General features: G+C 44.7%; 1 protein-coding gene across 1 annotated transcript in view; it reads right to left on the reverse strand.

Moving 5' to 3' along the window:
- CFAP61 (cilia and flagella associated protein 61) overlaps nt 1-15,169 on the reverse strand; it is a 260,039-nt gene that overhangs the window by 60,403 nt on the left and 184,467 nt on the right. The window contains exon 21 of the mRNA XM_079945951.1: nt 8,406-8,580. Within this exon, the coding sequence (XP_079802077.1) occupies nt 8,406-8,580 (175 nt within the window). The remainder of the gene's footprint in view (nt 1-8,405; nt 8,581-15,169) is intronic.

Here is a 15,169-nt window from a genome sequence, read left to right on the forward strand (position 1 = left end):
GCACAACTGCTCAGACACTTTCTAAGCCTCTCCTTGCAAGACATCCACTAATGTTCCATTGACCAAAGCAAGTCATGCGGCCACACCCGCACCCGCCCAAGGGGGTGAAGCAAACTCTGCCCACAGCGGGGATGTGTGTGTGTACATATTTGCTGAACAACGGTCCAAAATCACAGTTGTATTGGGCACATAGTAAATCATGCCTATGTGATGTCATCTAAAATTTTTCACCTAAACGTGTTTTATATGATTATTTACTTACATTGTCTCATTACCCACAAAACAGAATAAAATCTCATTATAATTTTTTTACTACCTAAATAAGAACATGTCACAGGTCAAATCACATTCCTCCGCATACATAAGACCCAATGTTACAAAGTCAGCCTGTTATTCTTTGCTAGTTTGATCCCTTGCCTTTTACATGTTTCCACTCTGGGGGGGATTATTCTTTCCATTATCCTTGTGCAATTGTTGAGTTCTTTCTACATCATTTCCCACTTTTTCTTTGTAAAGAATTTTTAGGTTCAATTCCTGTTTATCTCGTGACTCTTATATACCTGGCCTAAAGCCAGTCACTTTAATACACAATCCTAGGAACTCCCTGGTGGTCCAGTGGTTAGGACTCCAAGCTCTCACTGCTTTTGGGACCTGAGTTCCAGCCCTGGTCGGGGATCCAGCAAGCTGTGCAGCGTGGCCAAAAGAAAATAAAAAGTTATCTCTGGTAACAGCTCTCTTTCTGGGCCTGGCCTCCTATCTAAATTCTTAAAAAAAATACACAATCCATTATTATTATTATTACCAGTAACAGTAACATCTAGAACTGTTACCAATAACATTGGCTTCATGCAAATGCCCGTAAGTAATTTTTTCATAAGCTAACAGTAAAACTATAAGCATGAAGATAATTCATAGGATAAGCAAAGACATATTTGGGGGAGTCCCCAGGACAAAAGCTAGCAGACAAAGATTCTGATTATTAATGTATGCATTTCGGGACAGATCAATCTAGGTATAAAAATATGATTACTTATACTTATCAGAGTAATTTTACTAGCAGGGATGGGGTGGAACTAGGGCCTTTGAAGCCCCCTGGACTGGCCTATGCTTGTGGTTGTACCTAGGCCCCAGCAGAAGGTCCAGCCCCAGGCAGGTGAGGTCCCTGCAGGCCCGAGGCCGTCTCTGCCTTGCCTTCCTTGCATCGGCCGTCTACACGCCCTGGCTTACCTGGGGGAGGAGAGGACTTCAGGCCCACCCTGCCCACCCTGGGGCCTCACACAGAGCCTGGCCTGCAATGGGTGTGACAAAACGTTTCCCGACCAGATGCGCGGATGAGTGTTTGAGCTTCATCAGCTTTTGCTGATCCGAAACTAACTGGGCTTTCCCTTTGTGGCCTGTCGATATTTACTGCAGAACACCCTCACTCTGGCCAGGTTTTCCTACTACGTATTTCGACCTGGTGTTCACTATTAAGTTGGCACTACATACCAGTCCAGCCACAGGATGGGCTGTGTACCTGAGATTTGTAACACAGAAACATGTTAGATCTGGCTATTAGGTTTCCCTTCTAGCCCACGAAATCCTACACGATCCTAAATGTAACCAAAACTGTGTGTGCCTCCAACACGACAGTAGAAAATAATACTGCTGCCAGGTTGGTGCGGTTTAAACCGAGGGACCAAGGATGTTTCACAGGGAGGTTAGCCCTTGGGTAACTATCACGCTGCGGACAGCTGGGTGAATTTGGGGCCAAATCAAAGAGGGAAGATGGAGAGGGAAGGAAACAGAGAAAGAAAGGGAGGGGGCAGAGAGAGAGAAGAACCCAGAACGCCTCAGAGAAGTAGATTTTCTTCCATCGCTGGCTGAGTTAGAAGCAAGCAAGAGTTTAAAAGCAGGTGAGAAAAGTGGTTGTGAGGTGGGGGAGGGGTGGGGGAACTGAGCCGTGAATAACAACACTGCAAAGGGCTTTGTAAGGGCGATGCTGGGTCTGACAGCGTGTCCCAGTCCAAGTGGACCAGGCGGGTGGCTGGGGTCCTGCTGGCGCAGAACATCCTGACGGCTGGTGGAGGAGAGGGGGGCAGCCTCAGGGTATGTGGAACCCACGGCATCTGTCATCTACAGCGGGCTTAAGAGGTCAGACAACCCCAGTTCATTAAAGATTCATTCAGCTCATGCATTTCCACCACTTTGGTGCTCTGTAACTCACGGAGTCTTTGCAAATATTTTGAAGGAGGTGACACATTGCAGGGGCTTCCTTTATCTTGTTGGGATTTCGCATATATTCTTTGGAAGTTTCTATGCATATGTGGAAGAAACAGAGTGGCAAAGCTGAGGATTTCCCCCTGGATATCAGTTTTATGCTAAGAGATCTGGTCACTGTCTTCTTCACAGCAGCTCAGTTTACTTAACAGACAAGAAACAGCCAGTCTTTGCACTTGACCTGATGGGTGACAGAGGGGAAGTGGTGGGCGGCCCTACTTTGAACTGGCAAATGATAACTCAGGATTCGAACAGTCTGGGTGGATTTTCAATAGGGGGCAACGGAATATAACTATACCAGTTTTCATGGGAGGCCGATCTTTGTTGCTCCTTCTAGGGGATAAATTATGCATTACTGAGAGTACAGAGCAGAATCGGGAGGCATAGTACAAGGAGGGCACGGTGGTGAAAAGACGACCTTGTGAAAACCCCTGGAATTGAAGTTGGCAGGAAGGAGCACCCAGTCTCTCTCTCACGCTCGCCTGCAACGACCTTTGGGACAGAATGTGCAAGGGAGCTTCCAAAGGAATGAGGGGCCCAGCTGGGGAGGAAGCGGGGGCGTGATGATTCCCATCACCACCTGGGTGAGCTGTCACTTCTCCACCTCAGGCTGCAAAAGCACTAAGACCAGCCGTCTGAAGTGTTGGCATGAACGTAAAGGTGATGCTTGTGCTTTCTGATACACTCTTGTTGAAGGTGTAAATGAATACACCAGCAACTCTGATTGTGTGACCACCAAAATGAGGCAAGCCCACACAAGAGGTAAAGATGAAGGATTCTCCAGGAAGGAAACCATCACTTGGAAAGGAGAAAAGGGAAGGATTTTCCGATCTGGCATTCTGGCCAGGAACTCACATCTCAAGAGGATAAGAAGTAAATTCAAGATTTATGCACACAGATATTAATAAGAATTTTTCTTTACAGTTATTGCATTTTAAGACCAGAGAAAATAAGAATTATATACTACATTTTATAATTTATGTATTTTAAGTTATTTTATTATTGTATGTATATTTACATATTCCATTGTATTTTAATGAAGAATTATGGTTCCTTTCCACTTCAAAAGAAACAGAGATTATGTAAGATCAGAACAGGCCCATGAGAAAAGTTTTATTATGCTCTCCAGAAAACTGAGGACAGAGGGGTTAAGTAACAAGCTCCAGGTCACACAGCAGTAGATGGTTCATCAGAACTCAGACCTGCCAGATCTGATTTCAGAACCAGTGCTCACACCACTGCACTATATTTGCAGATGGAGATATATAACATGTTCCTTAAAAACTCCTCTAATCGGCATTGTATCTGTATTATTAACTTTAGGGAATAACCAGATAATGAAAGAATTTTAAATAGATACCCTAGAATATTAATAAATTGTGAAATAAACACATACTTAAAAAACATATTATGTTCATGAATAGACCAGAAAATACTCTTTTTACTTTTTAGAAGTCAAAGCATAAGATTTCTATGACACGTCTCATTTTGCTCTGTCAAATAAAAAGGGAAGAATATATTAGATATAGCATAACAAAGGCTTTGTTCGGTGATTCATGCACTGGAATTTTAATGTTATACTTTTCTTACAAACATGCTTTTAATAAGGCAGTAAACTGTATTTAGCTAGAGATGAAAATAATTGAGCCATTTTGGGCCATCAAGGCGGTGTATTTTTTTGTGCTTTACTTTCATCCTACTTTTCATTTTCATGGAAAGTACAGAGGTAATAGCAGATGAATTTCAATTAGTTTCAATTAATGCCATAAACTGTTATAATGTATTAGGTTGCTGGGTTCTATCTGAAACACCCCCCCGCTCCCGCCGGCTAAACCCTCCAGGTTTTTTTTGCAGTTGAAAGCCAGTGATGTCAGCTATTCTCCAGGATAGTGAGGCAGTTCTAATAGTTTACGATAATTTACATCTATAAACTCATCCAACTGCAGAGACCAATAAACAATTTCCTTCAGACTGGACAAATTCCATCACAGAACAACTGTTTCTCCTTTGGAAGCAGAGGAAGACATGATAAAACAGAGACAGGGGCAGGGGAGAGTGGTGACGCTTTGGGGGAGATATCTGTGTTTTTTCAAGGGGCAGAAATTCAGAGGAAAGCTAACCTCCTCCTATTAAAAAAAAAAATCCATTGTTTCTGCTATGTAGCATCCTTCTGTCCTTCTAGAACAATCCCTCCACCGTCCTCAGCAAACAAGCCCCTCCTCTCGAGTCTGTTTGCTTCAAAGTTAGGCCTGGAGTTTCCCAGGATTCAGGGTGTGATTCCTGGAAGGACATTCGACCCAATCACAGCCCGTGAGACACAGGAGTTTTTTTCGCAGGCTCTTGGGAGAAGGGCCCTATCCTCAGCTCCCACCCTCCAACCCCAGCCTGAACTATTGAGAAAAAGGAAAATTAGCACTGAGGGAGCAAAAGCTAACTATCATGAAAAATGTCCACATTCTTTCTGGTGTTATTAGAAACCAAGGGCTGACAGGCGGAGTGACGGTAATGGATGCGGGAACAAAGCCCTGCTCCTCGTTTTCATGAAGTGCCAACTTCCAGTTTCCAGCTTCAAATACCATCAGCCCATAACTGACTTGGAAATAAGCTAGATGCAGCTGTGCCAGCAGGACCTCAAATGGATCAGAGATGGCTGCTTCCAGCCCGCCCCTGCCTGAACGGCTGCCCCGCTCCAGCCCTGACCCATCCTTCCCCGAGGGCTTTCTCTCTGCCGCCGTGGGCGCCAGAGATGGGAGTTCACCTTCCTGCAGTGCTGTTTTGTACACAGCATCACCCCTGGTTCCCCAGCCTCTAAAAAGTAACCACTTAAACCTGGACTCCCCTGGATCCTCCACCTTCTCCTTCCACTGCTGCCCTTCACGGAGTCTGCCCGGCCTGAGTTGTTGGGTCATGGTCTTTGAATACAAATCAAACTCCCCCAACCTCTCTCTTCCTTGCTTATCCTGCCCTTCTTTTTTTTTCAGCAATTTCAGTCTTTTTAAAATTTTTTTATTTTTGGCTGTGTTGGGTATTCGTTGCTGCGCGAAGGCTCTCTGCAGTTGCGTCAAGCGGGGGCTATTCTTCATTACAGTGCACGGGCTTCTCATTGCGGTGGCTTCTCTTGCTGTGGAGCATGGGCTCTAGGCACACGGGCTTCAGTAGTTGTGGCACATGGGCTCAGTAGTTGTGGCTCACGGGCTCTAGAGCGCAGGCTCAGTAGTTGTGGCGCACGGGCTTGGTTGCTCCGCAGCATGTGGGATCTTCCCGGACCAGGGCTCGAACCCGTGTCCCCTGCATTGGCAGGCGGATTCTTAAACACTGCGCCACCAGAGAAGCCCCTATCCTGCCTTTCTTTAAGGCTGAGCTCAAATCCTCCTTTCTTGAGGAAACCTTCTCTAAAGTTCACAGCCTCCAGGGCTCTCACGAAGGTCACGATGCCTCTCTACAACCAGACCGGTACCTGGTGTACACGGCTCCCCATCTTTTGTGTAGAGACTGTGCTAGGCTGCACCATCACCAGGATGGCAGTGGCTGAGACCTACACCCTGGAGAAACAACCCTATCACATGTAGCGGTAGTAGTAGTAACAAGGCTAACAACAGCCCATATGATTGAACTCCTACTGTGCTGCCCTGAGCTGGACATGTAATATCTTATCTCGTTTAATCCTCATAGCAGCCCATGTGAGGAAGATATCTGGAATGGCACTAATTAAATTCAAGTCTGAATATGACTCTAATTATGGAAAAACTACAAAGAGAAAGAGCTTCCTCAAGGCAGGAGGTTAACATTTTTCTTTCCAACTTTTCTTATAGTCATTTGAAAAGGGTCACTACCCTAAGTTGAATGAACTTGTCTGGTCTGTTTCTCAGATGCCTCCCAGAGCCTGGGCCCAGCATCTGAGTGTTTGGACCACCTACCTGGGAGATGCCCTGCCCTGGGGGTGTCATTAATCACTGGACCTGGGGAAAATAGCCTACTTTTAGGACAAGAAACTAATGTCTATAAACTCCCTAACCTGGCCGTTCAGTGGACAAAAGCGGGCACGCAGGGGTTTTATGCAAACAGTTAATGGGAGACATTCTTAACTCTTGCAAAAGCATTTATTTCCCTTTAGGTGGGCACCAGAGTATCACCATCTTCAACAGCTAGTCAAGGCAACACGATAGCTGGATGCTATTCCCCCATCTGAAAACCAAGAGCTTCTTACATTGGAATTTCTAAGTTCTCTGCCATAAGCATTCGACCTTAAGGACTTGCATTGCCATGTTCAAAGGCCCTTTTCTTGGTCAAAAGGCTCCTGAATCCTAACATTCAAAACAGCCAACAGTTCAATTAAAACACTGCATTATAACAGGACTGGGCACATTCCTAAGACATAATGTATATTTTGTATTGAACCATTGGCTTTTGTGCTTTCAGCAAGCTTAAGTTACATTTTGAGGTCTGGACTTGAAGAAATGGTAATGAGTTGTCACAAATTGTATGGATAAAAGCAGGGTTCTGCAAACTATGACTCATCCCCTAGTTTTGTAAATAAAGTTTTATTGGAACACAGCCATGCCTATTCACTGACATATTGTCTGTGGCTGCTTTCTTGCCATAGCAGTAGAGTTGGGTTGTTGGGACAGAGACCATATGGCCTGCTAAATCTAAAATTTTTACGTCTGGCCCTTTACAGTAAAAGTTTGCTGACCTCCAGATCAGAGAACTCCCTAAGTGTACTTAGGTCATAGGGCAATGATTAAAGAATGACTAAAATATTGAAACAGGTTTAAACACATACAGATGCAAAACTGAAAATAATACTGAGTTTTAATGCAAAAATTAAAATATTGAATACTTTGACAAGTTTTTATTCTGGGTCCCCAGTATATATCTATATATCCCACCTCTGCCCAAAGGTTCCAGACCCAGTTGATTTTATGGGTGATTCCTGTCCAATTTTTAGGTTATACAAAGTATTTCTGACCCACCAAAAATATGGAAAGCTTCCCCAAAACCCTTTGTGAGACTAGCATACCCTTGATTCCAAAAACTTGCCAAGTAAAGCATAAAAGAGAAAACAGGCCAATCTTACTCATGAGTTTAGATGCAAATAGCCTCTAAGTACTAACAAATTGAATTCAGCAATGTATCAAATATCCTTTGATACCTATTTTTGATTTTTAATGAAGTAAATGTAGAAACTTGACAAAAAGTTAACTAACACTTAAATCTTCCACCAAAAATCGAAAGAAACTATATTTAATTTTAATATATTAATTATATTAACTAACATAATGAAATTATATTTAAACAAATACATTCAATAAACTAATATATTTAATTTTATATACTGATCTCCACACTCCAGTAACTTACTGATTTTTCCATCCCGGGACTGAATCAAAGGTCTGGGTTAGAAGCCTAGCTCATCACAGGTGGTTGTATAACCCAACCAAGTCCCTGATCCTCCCTGCGCTTTCGGTAAAATGAAGGGGCTGCAGTAAGTCATCTCTAAAACTTGACTCCCCAGGTTTCAATTAAAGACAAATAGGCAGCCAGGCCCTGTTCTAGTTATTCTACTAGTCAAACAATTTCCATTAACCCAAGCAATAGAGAGGAAGATGCTTGAGAAAACAATTTGTACAAATGTTTTACTCCCTCATTTGGCTTCAGGAAGTGGCAGGCAACTCGAATATGTTCATTTGTGGGAAGGACTGTGCAGGCAACCACGAAGGAGAACAATGGGTTGTGAAAGAGAAGAGCCCTTCCAACTCAGACCTTTCCTTTTCTTCCGAGGTCTTTTCAGCTTCACAAAAGGAGTCATATTTTCCATATAATTGCTAAACATGTTTGCTTATTAAATTATTCTTTAATTAGTTAATGATTTTAGCCATGCTTTGCTCTTTGGATATTCATTTTTGTGTAATAAAATAATTATAGATAATTAAACTATCTCAAGCCTTTTTCTTTCCCCCAGAAAACATGCTGGGTATCCAAAAATGACAAGTTGTAAATTAATCTGGAAAACAAAGCACAGCAGATGAATGATTTGGTTGGAATTAATTAGGCACTAATTATATACTGGAACTAGACGAAGAATAAGACTCATTATAAAGATAAAATGCTGTTCTGAAAAGATGCACAGTTACCAGCATCCTTACCTTCTGCAGCAATGGAGTTGTTCCTGATCCAAGTCAGGGCCTTCAAGCAATCTTCTTCGTCGTTGAGGGTGAAATGATTGCAGGGAACCGGGCCCGTGTACTGCTGCAGACCACTGTTCGGAACTTCTCTGTTTGTTGGGTGTTGACTAATGTCGGCCCCTGTAGGGCGTGGGACCTGATATACGTTACAGAGAGATGCTTATTTCAGTGGTAACAGGTGAAGCGCGCACAAGTAATGAGTTAATTCATCGATTGATTGATTAATTAATTAAAATAAACAGAGCAATACCCAGTACAGGTGTGCCTTTTGCTGTCTCAAGATATAATCAGGTCTTAATTAAAAAAAAAAACAAAAAACAGGTGAAATGATCACTTGGAGCTAATTCTCAGAAGGAGCTGCCCTGGTCATCTGATGCTGCGTAACAAGTTATTCCAAGGCTCGGTAGTGCAAAACCCCCATTCAGTAGGCTCACAGATTCTGTAGGTCAGCCATGCAGCCAGGGAATGGTGGGGGACAGTTTGTCTGTTTAGCAATGTTGGAGGCCTCAGCTGGGAAGACCTAAAGACGGGGTGGTGACCTGACGGCCGGGGGCTGGAATCACCTGGAGATAAACTCTCTCAGTCCTTTGTCTTTCCCCAAGAAAACATGGTGGGTATTTAAAAAGATGACAAGTCATCACTCTATGTCTAGCAGTTAGTGCTGGCTGTGATCCCAGCTGGGGTTGTCGGCCGGAACTCCACGTGGGGCCTCTCCCTGTGGCCTGAGCTTCCTCACAGCTGGGGGGCTGGGGGGTTGAGTTCCAGGGCACATGTCCTGGGAGAGGGTAGCAGTCCAGAGAGCTCCACATTCTTCTCTTCTCGGTCCCGGGAGCCCAGCAGGGCCTCTCTCGCCACGTTCAGTCACAGAGGTCTTCACAGAGGCCTGGCCAGGGTCAAGGGGAGGGAACCCAGGACCCGCTTGTTCCTGCAAGGGGGGCAGGGCCATGGAAGAGCACATGGAACTGGATTTGATGTCGCTGTTTTTGGTAAAAACAATCTGCACTGAGGCGATTATATCAAGGGATTGAAATTCAAGCACATAGAGGGTCTACCCACAAAATGAGGGAAGTGGGCTACTACTTACTTGTGAAAATTATAGGATTATCTTTCACTTTGTCAAAGAAGTGCTCTCTCTCTCTCTCTCTCTCAACACTGAGCCCTCCCAGTACAGCTCCTGTTCCCTCGCTTTTGACATAGATGTGGGTGAAGACAGACGCTTTCCTCTGCTGTAGGAAACCCAATAACGGATGATGGCCAACTCTTGTCCTTGGTGTCCAGGATGCTGTGACAAGCGAGACGCCCAGGCCCTGGCCAGAGCGTTCAGCCGTGACTCAACTCCATCTGGGCATTGTCAGGGTAGAGCAGGGGTTCAGGGTGGCCAGATCTGATCGCTCAAGAAATGCCAGATACTTGGGTATTTTATATGGACTCCTGATTTGTTCATTACTTTGGTTCAATTAAAATCGAGCAAACAGACGCCATTGTAGAAGCCAAGTCAAACGGCACAGTGGGGCGGGTGTGCCCAGTGGGCCCCCATGCTGCCCCTCCGAGGTTCATTTGGCGGCAGGTGGAGATTATGGGAGATAACGAGGCCGGAACCTAGGGCAAGACTCCCAGGCAGCTCGGCTGCTGTTAGACGCCCCGCAGCAGCCGTCCTGCACATTTGTGGCGTGAGGCCTAAGGATGTGAGGCCAGACTCCTACAGCTACAAAGGGCAAAACATTCACTGGCAGCAGAGACTAACACGGGCTCTCGGGAGGCTCTTCCTCCCCGACAACCGCGGGCAATGCCTGCTGTGCTGGGGGATGTGAATGCTGGCTGGTGCCGGGACACGTGGGGCTCCACTAAACCCCAGATGACATTTAGGAAACTTTCGGGTATATCCTTCCTCAAGAGAAGTATTAAAGCCTTGGCACATTGCTGTGATGTATTTAATTCAATTTCAGGCTGGACTAAAACAAAAAACAAAAAAAACAGAATCTATTTTTAAAGCTGGATGTCCTTTCTCCACAAAGAGGCTGCAGTAAAATGATATTTAGTAAAAAGGAACAACCCAATAAGTAGTGGTCATTTACTACAATGAAAATTGTGGAGGAAAGCTCTTATTAGCAATATAATTTATTTAGCAATATCACACTACAATTTTGGCATTAGTATATTCATAGTTATCATAAAGCAGTCCACTGAGGGCTGCACAATACTGAATACTGTGCTTTGGAGGTTTGAAACTTTACCAGAACTACAACAAGCATTATAGTATAAGAGAAAATGAAATTGGGGTAACATTATACCAGTTTAGTAAATCATGCTTTAACAAGTCAGGAAAAATCCTTGGCAGGAAAAGGCAGGGCTGAAGAACAAATTGAGAGCCATTCAATTTATAAAACTTTCAATGACTTATCATTCCAAATAGTGGGTGTTCATATGAAAAAACAAGGAAAAGAGGGGTGGAAAGAAATAAGGTCAAAAACGAGAATTAGTTTGCTACAGTCCTGAGAGGCAACTGCATTCTGATAATCTATATAATTCTTCCACACACGTAACTGGATGGAGTTGTTTTTGCACATTTTTAACTATAAAGAATTAGAGAAATTAAAGGGATAATATATTTTCATGTTCGCACGGTGGCATTTCACAAAATAGGTAAAACTGGAGCTAGAATTTTAAATCCCAAAGCTAATTAATTTGTCCACAAAGAGTTTAGCAAAACTCAGTATATCAAGAAGGATCTATGGGGAAAAATCATATTATGTCATCAACAAAAGGAGGGAGTAGAGTTCAATTGGAGGGAGTAGAGTTCGACAGGAGGGAGTAGAGTTCAACAAGAGGTGTGGGCACATTTACTGAAGACGCACCATCAGCGCTGGCTCCCCAAAGCAGAGCTTCTCTACCACCACTGAACTGGCACTGACTCGTGATTGGAGAGAAGCAGACACTTCTCAACCATTCCAGATGATTTGGGATGGAGCATCACCTGCTGGTGGGAGCCCCTTGGCCACCCTGTTCTCCTCAGCAAGTTAACATGGCAGTAGGGGATGCTGGTGGCCTACCCAATATCCTGTCTCCCTTTCTTTCTTAGTAACAGACTCCTGGGACATATGCCCAGTTGGAACATTTCCCAACTCATGACCTGAGAGGTCAAGAGAGATAAGCAGGTGTCCTTTGGGGGCAGGGGGAGGGCAACTCGAAAAGTCATTCTGCTCTAGTCTTTCCTCCTTCCTGCTTCTTGCACATGAAATGGCTGGAACCACAGCAGTCACCACAAGGTGCTGAGGATGGAAGGCACATTCCAAAGATGGAAGAACAAAAGACAGAAGGGCCTGGGTTCTTGAGGACACCAGGAAGCCACCTTACCAGAACTGAGGTTGCTTTTCTCCAGATATATATATATATATATTTTTTTAAGATGTTTGGGGTAGGAGTTTATTAATTAATTAATTAATTTTTGCTGTGTTGGGTCTTTGTTTCTGTGCGAGGGTTTTCTCTAGTGTGGCAAGCAGGGGCCACTCTTCATTGTGGTGTGCAGGCCCCTCACTATCGCGGCCTCTCTTGTTGCAGAGCACAGGCTCCAGATGCGCAGGCTCAGTAGTTGTGGCTCACGGGCCCAGTTGCTCCGTGGCATGTGGGATCCTCCCAGACCAGGGCTCGAACCCGTGTCCCCTGCATTGGCAGGCAGATTCTCAACCACTGCACCACCAGGGAAGCCCCACATAGTTTTAAAGAGAGGTGAAAAAAAAACTTAAAAAACTGTTTATTTGACTCTAGCTATAAACGGTTAGTTCTAGAATTTGTGAGTTGTGAAGACTTTTAAAGCCATCCAGTGTAACCTCTGCAGCACATGGATGGGAGAGGGCAGGAGGGAAGGAGGAGGTACAGGGAAGGAGACGGGGAGAGAGGGAGGGAGGAGAGAGACAGGCAGCGGCGAAGAACTGGAGCCAGACCACCTGCGCTCAAACACTAACCCCTAGTCTGCCACCCTTGTGCGACCTTGGACAAGTTGTCTTGTCTGACTTTTAACCTCAGCCCCACTGCAGCTTGGTTCCCTCACCTGCGAAATGGGGGTGGGAGTGGCAGGGAGCTCAGGGTGTTACCACAAGGGTGACTTCAGGGAGCACTGGTGTGGTGCAAGGCCAGTGCTCGATCTAGGTCAGGTGCTCTGACCCCTCCTGCCAGCTGCCCGCTGTACCCGGGGGTTGGACAGTCCCTCTTGGCAGAGGCTCTGACCCTTAGGAGGTAGTTTCTTAGGATGGATGCGCGCTGTAGTCCCATGGCTTCTGATGTCTGTCGTTATCTGCTCCCCGGGCCACAATGAGTCGAATTCATTTCTACACGAACACTCCCAGCCATCGGACTCTTTGCCCCTCTGGCTAAACATCCGGGATGACCCCTTATCTCTGGAGGTGCTTCAGCTGGTTCCTTCCCTTACGTGTGACACCAAGAAATGCACGTCATGCTGCAGGTGCACTTCTGTCCTGGGATACACTCTGTGACACAACCACATTGTGCCATGTAACGGGCTCGTGACCTCCACGTCGTCGTCACGAATTTCACCCTTTGTCAGGATCAGTGCTCTTATTTCTCCAGCTGATTCTGCTTCGCCGGATATGACTATTGCTGCTGCTCATAACAGCTGTTTGAATTTGCTTGACATCTTTGGCTGGTGCCCCTGGAACTATCTTTTCACTCTTAAACTCTGAGTGTGGTTCGTTTTGTATTCCTCTTGTATTTCGACGTCCACGTAAAAACAGATCCTTGATCTTGTAATGGGGGCAATTTAAAACCATGACACTCGCTGTTACAACTGTTAGGTTTTTTTCCTTATGCCATTCTGGTTCATACTTTCAAGTGTAAGCATCGTGGCTATTTTCTTTCTTTTCTTGCCTCTGGTTACATGAAGGATGTTTTCTTCCTTTTTATCTTCTCCGGTTTTTGGAAGGTGAATTTATTTAGGCTGCTCAAAAGCATTCTTTAACCTTATTTCCTCTAAATATAAGAGTCAAGAATGAAACATTGCCTTTGTGCTTCCCCATTTAAGACACTGCATTGTCCTTGGCCACCTCTCTCCCTATTTTCAAGAACTCGGTTTTTTTTTGTTTTTTGTTTTTTAAGAACTCAGTTTTGATTAGATTACTTTAGAGTAAGATTCATTATTGCCCATCTTGGATTTATTCTCAGATTTATAAAAATGATTTGGATTACCTTTTGTTTGTGGCGTTGCCATGTGTCCTTTTATACTACTGTGTCCAGTTCTTTTCTGTCTCCGTTATCCAGAGTGCGAATTAAAGACCACGGAAGATCTTCTTTCTCAGGCCTGGCCCATAAAGAACACATTTTGCCATCCTCCAATAGGATACCCTTAGGCGAGCATGTGATGACTGAATTGCCCATTTTCTTCAAAATTCTGAGCAGCCAGTTTCATTTTCTTAAACCACTGAAGGCTGGAGAGGTAATTTTTTGCCTTATTTGCCTTGCCTTAATTTTGTTCCTTTTGAGGCAGGGTGGGGGGAGGTAATCTGCTATTTTTCTCTTGAAGTTTGTTCATTGTTTTCCCTATCGTTCTCATAGAACCAAAATTTCATCAGAATGTAACTAGCTGAGAAAATTCTTCCTTGATTTTGCCAAGAATGTGGTCAACTGGATGATGTTTTCAGGTAAGGAAAGTTTTATTCTAGCATATCTTTATTGTCTCTATTCCATGTATTTGGGCCTCTTCTTTGGGAGAAGCACTGTCCAGGAATGGCCTCCACCTCTAGCATATCTTCTTGTCTCTGGCACCCAGTGTATCCCTTTGCCCTTTGCCTCCACCCTCCAGGGGAGTTTTGTGATTGGTCTCCAGCTGACTTCACCAACTTATACAGAAGCAGGTCTGTCTCTTGATGGAGATTTAACATCAATCCTTTCTTACTCCATCTCCCTTTTCATCTCACCCTGTGGCCTTCTCAGCTCAGCCTCTGCTCTTCGAATGTCTTTGGCTCCTGTGATGGAGGCCGTAATGAGGATGATGCACAGTGTCCTGGGGAGAGAGACAGAGACAGAGACAGAGAAGGAGGGGCAGGGAGAGACAGAGAGAGAGAGACAGAGAGAGAGAGAGGAGAGGATCCTTCTGGAATATTTTCAAAAGTATGTCCTTGCTCTGATTTTTCTAGATGTTGTTCTCTTTTCTCTTATTCTGTTATCTTTTTGTTCCAGTTGTTTCTTGCTCTGCAACAAGCTCACACCAAAACGTAGTGGTTTAAACCACCATTTTATCACCTTTCATGACTTTGTGGCCAGAAGTTCCAGTAGAGCTTGGCTGGGCAATCCTTTTATTCCACGTGTTATGGATAGAGGGCACTTGGTGACATTCAGTGTATGGATGGTCTGGTCTGGAGGGTCCATGATGGCTTCACTCACATGTCTGGGGCCTTGGCAGGGATGGCTGAGAGCCTGGGCTTGGCTGGAACCCTCAACTGGAGAACCCATGTATGGCATTTCCAGCATGGCGGTCATAGGGTATCTGGAATCCTTATGTGGCAGCTCAGGGCTCCAGGAGCCACTGTTCCCACAGACAAAGAGAAGCTGCCTAGCCTTTGACTTGGACTTAAATTCATGCCATGTCACTTCCTTCATAGTCTGCCGGTCAAGGCTGTCACAGATTCAAGGGGAGGAGATGTTGGCTCTGATGGGAGAAGCCTCAGGGAATCTGAAGTCTTGATTTAAAACGGACTCTTTTCTTTGGCCTCATG

This window comes from Stenella coeruleoalba, assembly GCF_951394435.1.
Source record: "Stenella coeruleoalba genome assembly, chromosome: 15".
NCBI lineage: Eukaryota > Metazoa > Chordata > Mammalia > Artiodactyla > Delphinidae > Stenella > Stenella coeruleoalba.